Below are 17,871 nucleotides of genomic sequence, written 5' to 3'. Positions count from 1 at the left end.
CACACAGACACAAGTGAGAAAAAGAGGGGAATGATTTCTTTGACAAGTTGCTTAAAATAAATGAGAGATTTTGAAGGCGATAAGAAATTTTAAATGGCAGAGACAGACCAGAACCCTGTGGTCAGAGAAAGAGTAGTAATGTCAAAGTGCATAGCAAAGTATGAGAACCTTTGCAGAAGGCAAAGTATTGTATGACTTTGTATTCTGTCAGTACATAACGATGTTGTGTCACAGGCTGGTCTGGGCACACAGAGCCTGCAATGGTGCTAATAGACCCCTTTAGACAGGGGTGCATTTACAGCTATACTGAGTTATGCAGATCATCCCAAACATGATTCAGTTTAAAGTGCCTTTACACTTCCCAAACCCAAGGATATACTTTAATTTTCCACAACAATACACAGTAACATCCACATGTATTGAATTCATTGGAGATATGTTCAGTTCCTTTTTTCTGGAAGATCCAGACTGAGAGTAGGTTTCACTACACATGGCACAGTGGTGCTCTGGGCCCAGAACAAGTGTTCCCTGCATATACCAGAGCAAAGAACAAATGCCAGATATTTTGGCATAGCTTGCATTCTTTTTGTGTACTATTCTAACATTCAGTGAAAATGTGTTACTTTTCTGCCCGAGTTTGAGTTGATATGTAAATCAAAACTTCCTGTCAGTGTAGCACTGAATATTACCAGCCTTCAGCAGCAGGTTCATGTTGGTATCTCGTTCATAATCAGGCGTGGTGAATGACACATTTCTGTGCTGTAACGGCAATTAATAGCAGAGGCTCGGAAACGGCTCAGAAATCAGAAGTGTCAACTGTAGTCCCAAGTTAGCATTTGCAGGTGAATTTCACAGGGCAGGATTAGTGTTTTATCTTGAGACCTCCTGCTCTTATCGTATGATTGCAGGAGAAAAAAAGTGCCTATTATAGATCTAAAGTAAAATGATTCATTGCACAGCGTATCCACCATCTTCCTTTCAGGGCTAAATTTCCAGAGGTTTGGCAGTGAGGCAGCCTGGCCGTGTGAGAACAGACACCTCCGCTGGTGAGCAGGAGCGGCCCTGGAGCACCGGCCGCGGAGCAGAGCTGGAACACGAGGTGGGGCTGGGGGGGCTGCTGTTCTAAAAATCCTTAAACGTTTCTTTAACGTGTTTGGGGTTTTTTCTTGTCAATACACGAATGGGACACATTTATCACACATACACGCTTGGCAATTTCAGCTGGGAAAGTGTATTTTCTCACTTTGTGTAATTCCAATTGTGACAAACAGGAGAAGGCGGTAAAAATACGCCTGAGGAATTGCCCCCAGCCCCCCAGAAGATGGGTTTGGATGCTCGGTGCTGTAAGAAAAGCCCAAGCAGGCGCTCCCTGGAGCTCGAAGGCACAGCGGGGCGGGGCGAGCGCTGCCGGGGCACAGGGGCAGCTCCGGGGCAGAGGGGGCTGAGGGTGCTGAGGGGCTCCCCCGCTGCCGAGCGCTCCAGCCGCGGCTCCGCCGGGCCGTGTTCAATGGCTGCCAGCTCCGCGGGCTGCCGGCTGCGCCAGGCTCTGCCTGTTCGCTCCTTTAGCGGCTCCGCCGTCTCTCGGGGGCAGCGCTCCCCCCTCTCCGCCCCCCAGGTGAGGCTTCACCCCCCGCCTCCCTCAGCCCTTCCGCGGGAGCCGCCGCCCCGCCCGCCCGCGCAGCCCCCCGGCCCTGGGCCCCCCGGCGCTCCCTCAGCCGGGCCGGGTGCGCGGGGTGCGGGCCGGGGCCGGGCCGGGGCCGGGCCGGGCACCCCCGCGCTCAGGGGCGGCCCCGCCGCTGTCCGGGGGTGCGGGAGGGGCAGGGCAGGGCAGGGAGCTCCGGAGCGCCTCAGCCCCGCGCCGGCACCGAGCCCTGCCGGGCTCCCCAGCCCACCTCGCCCGCTGTGCAACACCCTCACCCTTGTCCCTCCCCCACCACCCGCCGTTTTCTCTTGTTTCTCTCCTTCCTTTTTTTTTTTTTTTTTTTTTTTTTTTTTTTTTTCCCCGCTCCTCCACCCTCCTGCAGCGAGTTAAATGTTTCTTTTGTTAATTGCCGCCCCGAGTGTTCCCAATCCCTTGCCCGCGCACCCGGGCCGGCCGCAGCCGGTGCCCGCCCAGCTGGGCTCGGTGGAGCAGCACCGACCGCGGGGCCGGGGCTGTGTGCGTGAGGAGGAGGAGGTGGTGTGAAGAGCGACGAGCACAAAGCACATTTGAGAAGAATAATTTAGCTCCTCTGTTAGTTGTTTTTCGAGAGTCTGGTTTTTCCCTTCTCCTTTCAATCTTTTTTTGTGCTCAGGATTTAAATGTCACTCAAAGCATCCCCAGATCAGCTTCTCGCTCGTCGCCTGTTTCTTCCGAGGCATTAACTGGATCACACGCTGCATTTGAAGAGCTTGGGTGTTTTACCCGCTAAGGTAAGTGGGCTTATGCACCTACACTGGGTCTGGATGGTCACTGAAAGCCTTGCAGGGTGGTGTTTTTCTTCCCCTCGGCTCCCCTCCCTCCCCCAGCTCCGTGGCCAGGTCTCGCTCTCCCTGAAGAACTTGCATCCCCGGGTTAAATATCGGTCGGGATGTGGCAAAGGCGCCGGGGGAGCGGGGCCGGGGGGCTCCGCGCCCGCCCCTCGGGCACCACCAATGACCCCCTCGGTCCCCAGCGCCTCCGCTCCTGGAATAGCGCCTGGCATCGCAGGAACGGAAGAAACAGCCTAATCCTCTCTTACAAGAAACTATTCGTCATCATTTTTTTTCTCCGTGAGAAATACTGTAGGCGCCCATCTCCCCTCCTCCCCCCTGCCCGCCCCCGTTGCCAGCACCGGCTCCTTCACCCGCACCTCTCCTCGCTTCAGGAGGTTCTTTCCAGGGACCAAAAAGTTAAGCTGCCCCCTCTCTCCGCACCTGCCCCCATACGTACGCTGTGCATTCCCCTTTTTAACCTATTCTCCCTCTGCCTAAGCCGAATCCGTCCAGCCCCCACCTCCCCTGAACTAGGTTGCAAAGCCGCCGTACCCTGCAACTCCCTGAAACTTCTCTTCTTGCTGTGATTTATATTCTATACTAACAAAAAGGACAACAAAAATATACTGGATCCTCCTGTGGATGAGTTTTGTTTGGTTGTGTTTTTTTTTTAAATAATGCATTTCCTTCTTCCCCTTTAATTTTTTTTTTCTCTGGCAAGGAAATTTGCTCCATCTCCAGCAGCAACCACTGCTCCTTTTGATGTTGTGGTACGCCGTGCGCATGCGCTTCACATTAGAATTACTGCACTGGCCAGAATAAGTTGGATCTCTTCTTCTCTTCACTGAAACCCTAAATCATATCAAAAGCTAAAGGGATGCTGAGAGTCCGGAGAAAGGGTTACTTTGGGATTTGGTCATTCCCTTTAATAATAGCCGCGGTGTGTGCACAGAGGTAAGCGATGAAGGTATCTCTTTTCCTTTACTTTGAATTGCAGTGCATGCTGCTGCTGAGAGGAATGTACAGCTGGGGGCTGAGAAATCAGGAATAATATGGTATTGTTCTTTTTTTTTTTCTTTAGTGTCAATGACCCTAGTAATATGTCACTGGTAAAAGAGACCGTGGATAGACTGCTGAAGGGCTATGATATTCGCTTGAGGCCAGATTTTGGAGGTAATTTGACTGCTTTTGAATAAGAGAGGTTGCATATCCGGGCTGTGTACCTTTGGTGTGGGGGGGTTCAAACGTGTTGTGGGTGCTGTTGCTTTGGGGGGGGGTTGCCATTTTCTCAAGCTGATCCAAAGTTAAGCCCATTGTTAATTTTCTTAGCACAGGATGCTCTTAATGCGATCACTTAAATCGCTTGCATATTCGTAATCGGTCCCTCATTTTTTGTGTGTGCTGATACTTTATTAACCCGTAATTAAACCCTCGTTTAACTGGTTTTATCGAGATGCAAATCTCTCTTAAGTTTACCCAACCTTTGTTCCTTTCAGCATAATATGCCTGTGATCACAGGTACTGTTTTTGAGTACAAGATGTGCTGTTAACTGACACAAAAATGCCTTTTAACCCCTTGCGTGCTCCTGCTTCGAACTAGTTTGTTTATTTCGGACGTGTTCGCTGGGGGTGGTCCCTTGTCCCCCCCATCCCTCCCTCGGGGCTCGGTGGCTGGGGGCGTCGGGCGGGCGGCGGCCGGGGAGGGAGCGGAGCGGGGCCCCGGTGCCAGCACGTGTGTGCCGGTTACATAAAGCACGGCCGGGCTGTGGGGGCGCGGGGGTGAGCCCGGTGAGCCGGGCACGGCTCGGTCCCGCGGGGGTGAGCCCGGTGAGCCGGGCACGGCTCGGTCCCGCGGGGGTGAGCCCGGTGAGCCGGGCACGGCTCGGTCCCGCGGGGGTGAGCCCGGTGAGCCCGGGCACGGCTCGGTCCCGCGGGACCAGCGGCTCGCCGGGGGGGGCGGGAAGGAGTGGGGAGCACTTCTTGCCTTCCTCCTGAGTTTCTGGTTATGCTTAAACGACGTCTCACGTGTACGCTGCCTTCGCCAGCGAACTCTGGTAAGAACGAGTTAAGTTCATAGAGATCACATTGCGGACCATCTTGTCGGTTTGCAGGTCCCCCAGTGGCTGTGGGCATGAACATAGACATTGCCAGTATAGATATGGTCTCGGAAGTCAATATGGTGAGTATTTGGGGTGGGGGTGGGCGGAGCGGTGCCCGCGGGCCCCGCGCGGCCTCGTGCCCCGCGTGCCGCCGGTCCCGGGGGTCGGGGGTGGAGGGTGCGGGGCGGGGGGAGAAGCGGGGTCCGCGGCAGCGATGGATGCCGGTGTATCCCGGTGGATCGGGAGCGATGGATGCCGGTGGATCGGGAGCGGTGTATCCCGGCGTATCCCGCTGTATCCCGGTGGATCGGGAGCGGTGGATGCCGGTGGATCGGGAGCGGTGGTTCCCGCTATATCCCAGTGGATCGGGAGCGGTGTATCCCGGCGTATCCCGCTGTATCCCGGTGGATCGGGAGCGGTGGTTCCCGCTGTATTCCGGCGTATCCCGCTGTATCCCAGTGGATCTGGAGCGGTGTATCCCGCTGTATCCCGGTGGATCGGGAGCGGTGTATCCCGCTGTATCCCAGTGGATCGGGAGCGGTGAATCCCGGTGTGTCCCGCTGTATCCCGCTGTATCCCGGTGGATCCCGAGGCCGCTCCTGCGGCAGCTCCGGGCCCGCTCGGGGCGCGCCGCCTTCCCGCGAGCAATGGCGCCCCCTGCCGGCCGCGCGCGCTCACCGCACCCCCGGGGCCGAGACAGCGCCTGAAGCGGCTGGGGCTGAACCGGGGCCTGGGGCCGAACCCGGGCCTGGGGCCGAACCGGGGCCTGGGGCCGAACCGGGGCCTGGGGCTGAACCCGGGCCTGGGGCTGAACCGGGGCCTGGGGCTGAACCGGGGCCTGGGGCTGAACCGGGGCCTGGGGCTGAACCCGGGCCTGGGGCTGAACCGGGGCCTGGGGCTGAACCCGGGCCTGGGGCTGAACCGGGGCCTGGGGCTGAACCCGGGCCTGGGGCTGAACCGGGGCCTGGGGCTGAACCCGGGCCTGGGGCTGAACCGGGGCCTGGGGCTTTAGCCCAAGTCTGGGCTTTACCCTGGCTCTGTGCCCATCAGGGTTCAATTTTGCTTGTGTTGTATTAAAAAAAAAAAAAAAAAAAGGGTGCTTTTTTTTGTCCTAACAGTGCCCTGCCTATTAAAAACAAAAAAAGAGGCTTTGACTGTCATTATTTTGGATGGTGATGACTGAGTTGATGATTTTACAGGTTTCATTTTCCCAGGATGTTTGTTTTTCTTATCTAAATACTTGCAACTGACTTGTTCGAATACTGAACTTGTTCAGAACATAATAACTTGACACTTTCTATGTTTCACTTTCATCTCTTGGGACACTCATGAGGTGCGGAAAAAATTGGAGAAATCTCAGATTCATACTTCAGGAGAAGCTGTTCTTGGCTTAGATGAAACTTTTCTAACATTGACTGTTCTTATTTGGAAATGTTTGGGGTCAAGTTTTGAAGTTTTTATCTTAATTTGCATTTTACTTGGTTAAGGATACATAATTTGGCCTAATACTCCTAGGGAACATATTAAAGAAGGCCAAAATAAAGACACTGAAACAAGGTAGCAGCAAGTGACCCAAAATAAATGCTTTTGTGAAATGTTAGTGAATGTAAGTTTGTTCGAAGCAAAATTTCCACTACGTTTTAAGAGATTTCAAGGAAACATCTTTCTAAATAAAAATGTGATTTTAGGCTTATTGCTGTAGTTGTAAGCCTGCATTTGAAAATAATATTTGGAAACTTATCAGTTACTTTAATATCATTCTACTCCTGAAATATTTAATTTCTCAGTGTCGTGTTTGGGTTCTCAGCCATGTTGCACTGAAGGAATTGGCAAACATTTGTTCCCAAGCTGGATGCCTTGTGTGATGTGCAGGAGTTTTTTCATACCGTAAAATACAGCCCTCAGCCTGATTTGAGGATGACATTACAGGTGGTTTTACTGTACAGGAGACAGGGAGGTGCTGGTGACAGAGCTCCAGGGTGCTTTTCTTCAACATACCAGGAAAACTGAGTAACTTTACCTCATGCAACTTGTGAGCTGTTTCTAAGTGGCTAAAAGGAGCTTCCAGACTTTGTATCACTAAACTTGTAATCTAGTATTCTACCTTTGGGAGCTTTAAGTGCAGAGGAAGAAAATTGCATTGTATTTTAAACCACTGCTTTTCATTGAAAGAACTGTGGGTAGGAGAGAGAGGGATGTACAGAGTTATATCTTAGACAGCCATGAGCTGTGAGGGAATGATAAGGGTTTCCTTGATGGAATTGTGATCACTGTTTTATCCTCACATCCCTTTAGAACTGGAAGGTTCTCTTGAAAAGATTGTAAAGGTACTTGGGAGCCTTTTCTTTGTTTCTTTAAATGATTTCTAGAGATTCGGTCTCCTATCAGAATACTGTGATCTGACACAGACTAACTATATAATGGAGTATTATTTTTAGTATTCTGTAGTCAGTTTATTGTGTTTCTATAAAGAAATATTTGACCTTTCTGAGAAAAGTGTTTTCAGGCCACCTACAGAACTCGGGGGGTGGGTGTGGGGAAGTGTATAGACAATTTTGTCCTACTAATTTGCCTAAAACATTTAAGCCCTGAGCTTATTTTACTCTAAGAAGCCACCTATTTCTTAAAACCAGGCAATCATGTTACATATTTTTTTTCACTTGCAGTGTCAGAAGATATTCCAGATCAAGATTATAGTCTTAATCTACTTAATTGTAAAATGTAATGTGTAACACTTGATTTTATGATGGTCTGTATAACATAACAAGTACTAACATGCCCTGAGAGACCTGGCCTGACTGAGGGGAGAGGCACACAAGCAAGCAATAAAATACTTACATACATATATAAGGCCTTGGCTTTTTACTTGCAAAGTCACCAGAATTTGGAGTAGAAACCAGGAGGAGTACTGTGGAATGCTGGCTCATGCAAAGCCTTCTGAGGTAATGAGAGACACAGAAAGAATCTTTTTGATTTATGAACCTCTTTTTTCTGAGCATGGACTTGCTGTAACTTTGTTTGTGGCCATGGCAAACACTACTGACTTTACACAAAGGCAGATCATTGCCTAGAGTCATGTACTAACATTGATGGGGCCAAACTTCTGCCTGGGAGGAAGGCTGAATAATCACAGTTATTTAGCTTGAGCTAATTTCTGCTAATTTTAATGTTAACTTTAGAATTACATTTCTTGTTCAGTCTTGATATATTCCATTTTCCGTGTACATTTGTGCCACTTTGCAGGCTGAAGTCTTGTCTCCAGTGTCATGACATAAATCCTCAAGTTTTCACTTTGTTGAACAGGAGAATTTAGAGTTGCTGTTATAGAAAGGCAATGTGTCTTAAGGATGTTCAAGAATATTATTGTTGACTTTGAATTCTTAAAGAGGTGATAAGTACTTGGCATCATAAAAACCTCAGTGAATCAGGCTTTACAGGTGCCTTACAAAGGTTTCTTGTGTGCAACTGTAAACTGGTTACTTTTACAGTCAGGAACTTGGACTAGCTTATATCTTAGTTTACAGAAATGGTTTCTAAGCACTGGTACTTGTGAACATAATTGGTTCCAGCTCTGGGGAATGCACTGAATGCACATGAGAAAAGGGAGAACTTCAGGACTGTGTGATTGTCAACAAGTATCTAATTGGACTAATTTCTTAGTATTTTGCAAAGAAAATCTAAATCAGGTAATGGTTTTGTGCAGTACAGTGATGATTATGGCTAATTCCCCTCGTGTCTCTGGACCAGGCAATATTGTTGAGTGTATCCTTTATCCTGGTTATACTACAGACTTTCTGAAGGTTTTCTTATTCAGGTAACAGTGGAGAGCAAAGGTGGAGAGGTGTGAAGGCTACTAAAGTGGTCCTCCTGAGCTAATGAATTTGGTGTTATGTAAGATTAGCTGTATTGCAGTGAGCCTAATGCAATGTTCTCAAGGTAGTTTCCAAGTGTTTCTTACTGTACTTCCATTTTCTTCTGAGCTTTCTTTTCCTTAATCCTAAACATCCATTGTCAGAATATTATTTTCAAATAATAATAGCCTTTTTTCTTTTTTTTTTCTTTTTTTAGTAAGCAGTGGTTGCTGGGATGTCACATTTCACTCTTTCATCTCAGTTAATTTTTGGAGTAGACCCCTTGACAATATACAGCAATGAAGACTGTTCTCCATTCTAATTTTCTTCCCTTTATCCCCTATCCCAACAGTTCCCTTGTAAACTGTTTTAAAAAAATTGGTGCAGGTTCATTAAGCAGCACAGAAATAAGTTTTCTTCTCTAGACACCCCTGAAGATTCCGCATAACGTGTTGTGCATTTGATGTATCTAGATAAGACATGAGGATTTCTATGGATAATGTTGGTCATGTGGTGGTTTTCAATGTCTTGGCTTATTCCCTATTAAATAGGTCAACATTTCCTTTTTTCTTTTTTTTTTTTCCTTAGTCTGTAGCTATTCTGGGATTCTAGTACAGGATGTCTTGGAAAGACAGAGAAATACTCTGTGGCTATAGATTTTACACAGGAAATATATGGTTTTTTGTGGCAATGGGTTGTATATTTAGCTAAATATAACTATTCATACCGTCGTTGGGGTCTGCAGAGGGGAATCTGAAGTGTTTATTCCAAGTATTTGCTTATTGGCTTTGGCAGCTGGCTGGGTGTGTGTGGAGTCAGACACCATGGCTGGTTTGTCTAGTGGAGCCATTAGGGTTGATTGAGTGCACAATCCCTCATCAAGTGGGAGTTGGAGACACTTTGAGTTGCTCTTGATAATGGAGACCCACTACTGGGTTTCTTAAAATCTCTTATGTTATCTTGAGGTATTTTTAGTAGGGGACACTAACAAAGCTCAAGATTTAGATTATGAAATAGGTTTAGATTATGAAAACATCAGGAGCTGTGTGGCTGCCTCTCAAGTGGCACCAGTTATCTTTATGTGTGAAAATGGAAGAGATGGCTTGTGATATAAACAGAAAGAGGGGTAAGTAGTAAGGAAATAGTGTGAAGCTGTTCCAAACCAGAAACCTCCAGGGAAAAGTCCTGATAGAGAGAAGTGAAGACATTTGTAAAACAGGAAAGTGTCCTGTATACACTGGTGCAGAAAGAGGTGAGGAAAATGGTTTCTGTCAGCAGCATCTTCTTGGGTTGATCCATTTTAATTATGTGTGTCACTGCACATGATCTACAGAGAGAATAAGGGGAGAACAGGACTGAAAATGCATCGAAAATGAAGTATTAGAACTATTGAGAAGGTGCTGCTTCCCTAATCCTAAATACTTCCTGCTGCTAGAGACTGTTGGGTTCACTCTTTTCCCTGTGTCAGAAATGCATATGCTGCTTCACACAAATCTGCATTTCTCAGCACAGTTTGAATTTGACTCTTGCCAGATTATGGTGCTTGTACACTACTGACTCATCCTGAAGTGTCTGCAGAGACTTCTGTGAGTGCAGAGCAGGTGATGTGTGTCTTAGAAGTGAGAACTTGTTTTTAGTGAAAGCCCCATTTCACCTTTTCCTTCAGTTGCTGTCTGGGATAACATCACAAGACCTTTATTTTTGAACCGGAGTAAATTCCATTAGTATGGTTTTCCATTTCTTGTTACTACATGTCTCTAATTCAGGCATTTTCCTTTCTTAGCCTAAAGGTATGTAAAAATAAATAAGAACTCCTATGTTCAAGTAAAATATTTATTTTTGAGGACAAAAGTGAGTCTTCCCATTGCTGCTCTACATGTGGATTGAAGTTTTCATGCTGGTTCTGCCAGAACATGTGTAGCCAAAGTAGGCAATGATTTATCTGGAACACATGTATGCAGGAATATAGTGAGTTTGTAACTACTTTCATAAGCTAGTTCAGAAGTAATAAATTATTATGTATATTTATAGATATTATGTGTATCTATGTTATACATATCTAAAAGAATGACATAATTCTTGTTGTTTCTTTTTAAGGTCAATATAATGGTTTGTTAATTGGAGTGCACTTTCAGTGTGCTACAGTGTTGCAAGACTGATCAGTAGGAAATCTTGTTTGGTTGGTGGTGGTGATTTTTCAAAGTGATCACTTGATTGGCAGAGCAGGGGATGGTTGGTAGTAATTTAAAGAGGTTGCTTTGGAGCTGATTTGTACAACTGAATAATTTGTGCCTTTTTTTTTTTTAAGAAGGCCTTGTTCTATAAATATTGACATATTTTGGCTCCTGCCACAGAAGAAAAGATAATTTTATCATTATAGGCAGTGTCTTGGTGTTAATGACTGGGAATGAACATGGAAGTGTGATTTGTTAGCTCCTGCTATAGGCTGCTTTATTTCATAACTTCCCTATTCAGAACCACATAAAATCTTTATAGATGAGCCATGTTAGAATAAAAGATTCTTATTTTGTGGTCTACAAGCTTGTTACAAATTTAAGGTGTTCCAATGGTTGTATTTGTGCTCTTTAGTGACTGAAGTCTGCCAGTGCATCATGACTAAATCCTTATTATTCCTCCCTCCCTTTTTTATCCTCATACATCAGGCAGCTCTCTGCAAGGTTTATAGTAGAACCTTTGGTATTCAATCATGTTGAAGTACAGTGTTGTATAGTAATAATTCTTTTTTTTTTCTAGAATAATCCAGATTCCTGGTAGGCTTTTAGTGGTTTATGCTGTAGGTCTGTGCTAGTGCTCCTATGAATTAGGTAAGCACGACTCAGTCCCTTCATTTCAAAGGCAGGTGATCATCCATGAGGTAATTTTTGTAATGCCTCTTTTAAGCCATGGAAGAAAGCATCTTATTCCTCTTTAGAGTTTACTTTGGAAGTAGTCAAATCTCTGGAGTTATTGGCTCCTATGAGTGGATGCAATCTGTAATTCAGAAATACATGACACGTGCATAATTACATATCAATTGTAGGCACTGACAGACGTTGTCAATTGTGGGTGGACAAAAGGAAAGCCAGGACAGAACCAGCCTTTGTAGTTGATTGGACTGACTGTAACTTGCTTCTCCAGGGATTCCCCCCTGCTCCCGTTCCCTGGCAGCGGTGCCATGTACAGTGGAGGGCTGGCAGCTGGCACAGCACCAGCCTGGGAGGCACTGACATGTTTACATAGGCTTGGTGTCTGAAGGCCAGGCTGTGAAGTAGCAGAAACCTGACTTCATAGGTTTTCCCTACAAAAATCTTTGGGTGCATATTGTCTGACTAATTATTTTCAACTTAGTTAACCAGTTAGACCCTCCCAGTTAGATCCAGGAGTTAGATCATCCCAGACTTGGCATCCCACCAACTGCACATGACATTTTTGTATGAGTTTTGCAAATAAGGGTGTAATTACTTCCCAGTCAAAACTAAAATTTCTGTTCTAATTCAGAAGACATTTGACATTGAGGAGCACATATGCAACAGAATATAGAATTTTTAGATTGTATTTATACATGATAATGTAGGTTATCACAGGCCAGATAAAGTATTTAGTGTGAGCTCTTCCTTGTCCCCAGACTTAAAGAATAAGGGAACTGCTATTTCTGTCTGTCTTGAGCTTCTCTTTGCATAGCTTCATCAAAGCTAAAGCCTATTAATTTTTATTCTGTAAATACTGACAGAAGGATTAATTTGTTAGTTTTCAAGTAATAAGGATTTAACTATGTGGGGAAAAAAGCAATCCTTCTGAGACATGTTTTTGCATTTCAAGTGTGTGCTGTTGTAGTAGATGTGGCACTTCCGAGTACTTCCGCTGATTTTCCTGGAGATAAACCACTGATTCTTTGGGATTGTGCCAAAAGACAAACTCAGCTTTATAAATTTTGAACAAACAGAAGAAGAAATTTACAGGGAATTTGGCCTTGGACAGGAGCAGTATATTGAATTACCCTAATGAATGCATTATTCAAAAAATCCAGCTATTTGACATGGAAAGTCCTTGTTCCAGTTCCTGCTCCCTGGACTATGTCTTCTTTCTTTTCTTCTTTAATCAATAGGGATTTCTATTAACCAAGCAAGTCAGTGACAGGGGTTAACCCCCCGAATTTTCCTTTGCAGTGGAGTGCCCTGCTGCTCTGCAGTGTCTCCATGCCTGGGGATGAGATTTGCATCCTTTGCTGCAGAGCAGCCCTGGGGGAACCTCTGCTCTGTGTGGAGTGTCAGCCTGGGGGGTTGTGGGTGGGAGTTTGGATTGCAGAGGAACAGGGGCCTTGCATGTCAGGAATGAACCTCTGAAAGGCTGCCCACACATCCTTCCCCTCCTCTGTCTCTGGGAATGTTTGGAATGACACAGCCTTGCCTGGCTGTGATGTCAGGCATGGCCTGAGCACAGCAGCTCTACCTGCCTCTGCATGAGGTTTAACTATTGTCTGAAGGGGCTTAAGTAGGAACAAAATGCCTGCTCACCTGGAACAGGTCCTTCCTGGAGAGATGTGCAGGAAGGGTCTTGGTGAATTGGGAGACTCAAACTGGTGGAAACTTGTGAATGTAATCTTTTCCAGAGATTAGTTATAACAGTTTCCTTGCAAAGTTGTTTTAGATCGACACAGGGCAAAAGGCCCTAATGTGCAAAATACTCTAATTTTTGTTTTTAGATATAACCCTTGGAGAAAAATTGGTAGAAGGTGTAGAGTTAGGTAAAGGTCATAATAGACGCATTTGAGATGAGAAGAAGGTCCTCCAGAAATGGTTGTGGGTCTTCATGTATGTTTGGGATGTCTGAGAACTGTGACTCATGTGATTTAGATTTTTGGAAGTGTTTCTCATTCAACTTCTTGCATTGTGTGTGACTGTGAAGTAGCTAGAAGTTCCTATTGCTTTCAAGGAACTGGAGGCATCTGTTTCTCAGTGAGAACTACCTATTAAAATATGACAATTAAGTGTCTGGATAAGAAACCGAAGTCTTTTTAAAAACTATTCACTGCTATGGATGCAGAGGCCTTTGGAAAATCTGATCCTAATTTCTATTGTAGATTAATTTTTTTTCATGGAAGTTTGAATTGTTTTTTAATACTTGGAACAGAGATTCTTTCTGCTTGACTGAGTAAAATTAATGCTTAGACTTTTTTATTCTCCATATAGACCTTTAAAAAGGTATATTTAAAAAAATATTAATTCCTTCTGTCCGTAAAGGTGAATGAGTTGTCATTTGCATAAGAGTTATTACCCAATAATCCAGAAGTCTTTATGGTCCATTGTATAATCCCTATTTGTTTCTTTGATAAGTGTATTTTTGAGTTAATAGACCCTGCACCTCCAAAGGACTTGTAGTACCCTGTGGATTTTTGTCTCTCAGGGGCTGCTGGTCCAGCAGACTGTGCTGCTCCCTCAGGGCTCTCAGAGTCACTGGGTTAATCCATGTTTGACAGGATGTGCACCGAAGGAGCCCTAACATTTAAGTGAAAAAAGAGTAGTTTGAAGATCCAGTAGAATGTTTATAAACTAAATAATTTAGGATTGTTACTATTTCATTTTTCCTTATTATGAAATGATTTATTTTTTTAGATAACATACAGGGAAGAAGGAAATAGGATTAAACAATTATGCATGTCATTTACAAATGAAAAGAAGCGTTTTGCAACTAATTCCATCATTGTTTCTCTAATCATGTAAGTCCAGAAACGACCAAAGAAGCCTTTTAATCAGCCTGAAATCTTCCTAAAATTGCTGTGCCTGTTCAGTCTGTGTCACTGTCCTGTGGCTGTGTTTCACTGACCTTTGGCCGTGGGAGATGCTTTAGGAAGTCCCTCCATGGCAGAATTACCAATGTCATGTTCACCTCTTGCTGTTTGTGCTGCCTTGGAGCAAATGCTTCACAACCTCAGGAGACAGGGAAATGAGGTACAATTACTGTCTTTTTTTCAGTTTTGAAAGAAGCCTTTCCAAAGGTGTGGGAAGGTTTACTGAGTTAAGCTGAGACCTTTCATATCAAGTTTCAGCTAAAAATATATTGTTATAGCTGATATGTAAGTCCCTACAAATAGATTTGTAATGGAAATGCCAGGAGACCCCTAACTATAATCATTCTTTTTCGTGTAAATGCCTGCAAATGAATATGATTTTCATTAATCTACTATTATGTGACACAAGTGACCACTTACAGAGAAAGCCATAATAATTCTGGTTAACTGGCTGCATTCAGAAATGCAGTTCAAAGTACCCACCTCTGTGCACAGGCTCTGCAGAATGCTTCTGTGAGCTCAGGTCCCACGTGAGCCTTGTTGTCAAGTCTTAAAATGTGTAAATGTGATGCTGATTTTTCCACTGAGGCTATTTCTGCAGTTTTCACAAGATTTGTGGGGTACTTAACTGCCTTGGAATGCAGTGCAGGATGGCTCCTGGGAGCAGGACAGGGCAGTAGCCTCCGGAATTGTTGCTGTGCAATAGGTGCTCTTTTGAAGGGAGTGGATGTTCCTGGTGGTTTTAAGTGGGCAGAAAGTCATAAGACCTTGCTGGCAGTTTTGATTTAGGGATATTTAAAAACCAATTAGTCCAATCATATGAAAGTATACATTTTACTCTCAGTCTTGGACTTGTGGCATAACCTCAGCAAATGCATTGCTGAGGCAGCACTGAGAGGTTCATGTGGTTCCTAGCAGGGCCAGACTTTGCCTGATGTTAAATGGAATAAAGCACTTTGCATCAAAATCTTTCTGACATCTTTTTCTTTCAGTTAAATGAAAAAAAATGAACTCTTTTTTTGATCATAAAATCATCCTGGGCAAGGTAGATTGTAATGCATAGTCTTAAGTGTAGAATTAAATTCTGATTAACTTTTTAAATGCATTGATTTTTTGAAAACAAAAAGATGTATGAACTTTTGTCATGGCATTTTAGGGACAGTTGTCTATGCCCCAGTTATACACTGGCTGAATGGCAGTTTTGTTTAATTATGAAGGCAGCAATTATTTAGTGAAGATTAGGAATAAGAGATTTCAATCAAAACTGCTGCTCTTTGATATGTAAAGGTTTTGATTTAATCCTTTTTATGGGGAAATAATTGTTTTTGTTAAGGAAGTATTTTGTATTTTATATAACTTAAATTACCTCTTGAGTTAAACTTTTTGAAAACAAAGAATGTGAATATGTGTTTTCTCAATAAGTAATTCATATAAGCTGAAATGCATTAATGGACTTCTTTGTATTGACTATCAGCTGAAGTGCAAACCTTTCCTGGGCACAGCTGATCTGTTTGCCCACTGTTTGCTCTTGTCCTTGCAGTTTGTCATTGGTTATTTGTGCCAGTTTGGCCTGGCCCTGCAGTGCCTGTGTCATCCCCTGGGGTGTGACAGACCCCTTTCCTGCAGCTCCCTGGGTGTGACAGACCCCTTTCCTGCAGCTCCCCTCATGTGTGACAGACCCCTTTCCTGCAGCTCCCTGGGGTGTGACAGACCCCTTTCCTGCAGCTCCCTGGGTGTGACAGACCCCGTTCCTGCAGCTCCCTGGGTGTGACAGACCCCTTTCCTGCAGCTCCCTGGGTGTGACAGACCCCTTTCCTGCAGCTCCCCTCATGTGTGACAGACCCTGTTCCTGCAGCTCCCTGGGGTGTGACAGACCCCTTTCCTGCAGCTCCCTGGGTGTGACAGACCCCTTTCCTGCAGCTCCCCTCATGTGTGACAGACCCTGTTCCTGCAGCTCCCTGGGGTGTGACAGACCCCTTTCCTGCAGCTCCCTGGGTGTGACAGACCCCTTTCCTGCAGCTCCCTGGGGTGTGACAGACCCTGTTCCTGCAGCTCCCTGGGTGTGACAGACCCCTTTCCTGCAGCTCCCTGGGTGTGACAGACCCCTTTCCTGCAGCTCCCCTCATGTGTGACAGACCCCTTTCCTGCAGCTCCCTGGGGTGTGACAGACCCCTTTCCTGCAGCTCCCTGGGTGTGACAGACCCCGTTCCTGCAGCTCCCTGGGGTGTGACAGACCCCTTTCCTGCAGCTCCCTGGGTGTGACAGACCCCTTTCCTGCAGCTCCCCTCATGTGTGACAGACCCCTTTCCTGCAGCTCCCTGGGGTGTGACAGACCCCTTTCCTGCAGCTCCCTGGGTGTGACAGACCCTGTTCCTGCAGCTCCCTGGGGTGTGACAGACCCCTTTCCTGCAGCTCCCCTCATGTGTGACAGACCCCTTTCCTGCAGCTCCCTGGGGTGTGACAGACCCCTTTCCTGCAGCTCCCTGGGTGTGACAGACCCCTTTCCTGCAGCTCCCTGGGTGTGACAGACCCCTTTCCTGCAGCTCCCTGGGTGTGACAGACCCCTTTCCTGCAGCTCCCTGGGTCTCATTTCATTCTGGCTGACTCAGTGCCGTGGTTGGGCATCGATGGCTCAGCAGGGGTGAGCACCTTTGCAGCCAAAGCCAGGGAAGGGGAGTCTGTGGGGTGGCCCTGGCCCGTGGCACTGGCACAGCAGGAAGGACACCCCGAGTGTCCCGAGAGACAAACAGAGTCCTGGGTGCTCTGTCCTCACCTTCCTGTGGAGGACACACCCAGGAGACAGGAGCACGTGTTGGAAGTTGGGGTTGTGGGTGTTTTGCTGCTCTGTGCCCTTGTGACCACCCTGGCTTTGCTCTGCAAACCTGAGTAGAAGATGGAGGTGGTTGTGGGGGGGCTTCTCCCTTGTAGCCAGTGGTGCTGCCATAAGCAGGATTATGTCTGGAATTGGAAGTAGCAAATAGACAACCATCAAGACAGAAAATCTGTTTTCCAGCAAATATTCAGAGTGATAAAGAACCTTAGGAGAAAAAGCTAAAATGTGATATATAGGCAGAATTGTTTCTATGCAGCATATTTTTTCTAAATTTCCCTTGAGGGATCCGCTGTTCTCTGAACATCCAAGAAGTTCCTTGTGCTTCTGATCAGCTTCCCACACGTTCTCACCCACTCTGCTTTGCTGTGTCATCTTAATGTCATTTTTAAATACTAACAAAAGCATTTTGTTTATAATGCAGAAAGAAAAATCTTGAGAAGGGAGAGAATGCCTTTTGTATGTTATTTTAGCACATCAAAGCTGACTCATGAGTAGCAAATATGAAGTAATTAATGTATTTAAAATTCACAATTCTTGAGTTGCGAATTTAAGAAGTGCTTTGGTTATAGTAATCAGACTCTGTACACTTTTGAATATATGATTGGTATCTTGGGCTTCCAAGACTACTTTATATGTTTTGCACAAATGGCTACATTATCAATGAGACTCCAATTTCATTGTTGCAAGCCTATAAGATAACAAATGTGGTTTGTTACTGACTTTAAAAGATTTTCCTTCAGCATCTGAGTTACAAGAATTAAATATAACAAATATTTTCCTTCTAAAGTTATTGATTGTTAATTGACAGTTGGAATTTGCATAGATCTTTATTCATGAAGGTAAGAA

The 17,871-nt window shown here is 45.6% G+C and overlaps 1 protein-coding gene across 5 annotated transcripts in view; it reads left to right on the top strand.

The window, feature by feature from the left end:
• The first annotated feature begins 976 nt into the window (after positions 1-976).
• The window catches only part of GABRB2 (gamma-aminobutyric acid type A receptor subunit beta2), a 116,263-nt gene continuing 99,368 nt past the window's right edge, over positions 977-17,871 (top strand). Inside the window, exons 1-5 of one of the 5 annotated variants that reach the window (XM_064672303.1) lie at positions 977-1,099; positions 2,295-2,412; positions 3,176-3,408; positions 3,536-3,627; positions 4,566-4,633. In XM_064672303.1, the coding sequence (XP_064528373.1) occupies positions 3,332-3,408; positions 3,536-3,627; positions 4,566-4,633 (237 nt within the window). In that variant the 5' untranslated portion in view covers positions 977-1,099; positions 2,295-2,412; positions 3,176-3,331. Of the gene's footprint in view, positions 1,100-1,484; positions 1,616-2,079; positions 2,413-3,173; positions 3,409-3,535; positions 3,628-4,565; positions 4,634-17,871 lie in introns of those variants that run through there. The other 4 variants (XM_064672304.1, XM_064672302.1, XM_064672306.1 and 1 more) reach the window with 4 other exon arrangements.

This window comes from Pseudopipra pipra, chromosome 15, assembly GCF_036250125.1.
Source record: "Pseudopipra pipra isolate bDixPip1 chromosome 15, bDixPip1.hap1, whole genome shotgun sequence".
In the NCBI taxonomy this organism is placed as follows: Eukaryota; Metazoa; Chordata; class Aves; order Passeriformes; family Pipridae; genus Pseudopipra; species Pseudopipra pipra.
Note: the sequence above shows the minus strand (reverse complement) of the source record. Positions and strands in the feature narration are given on the sequence as shown.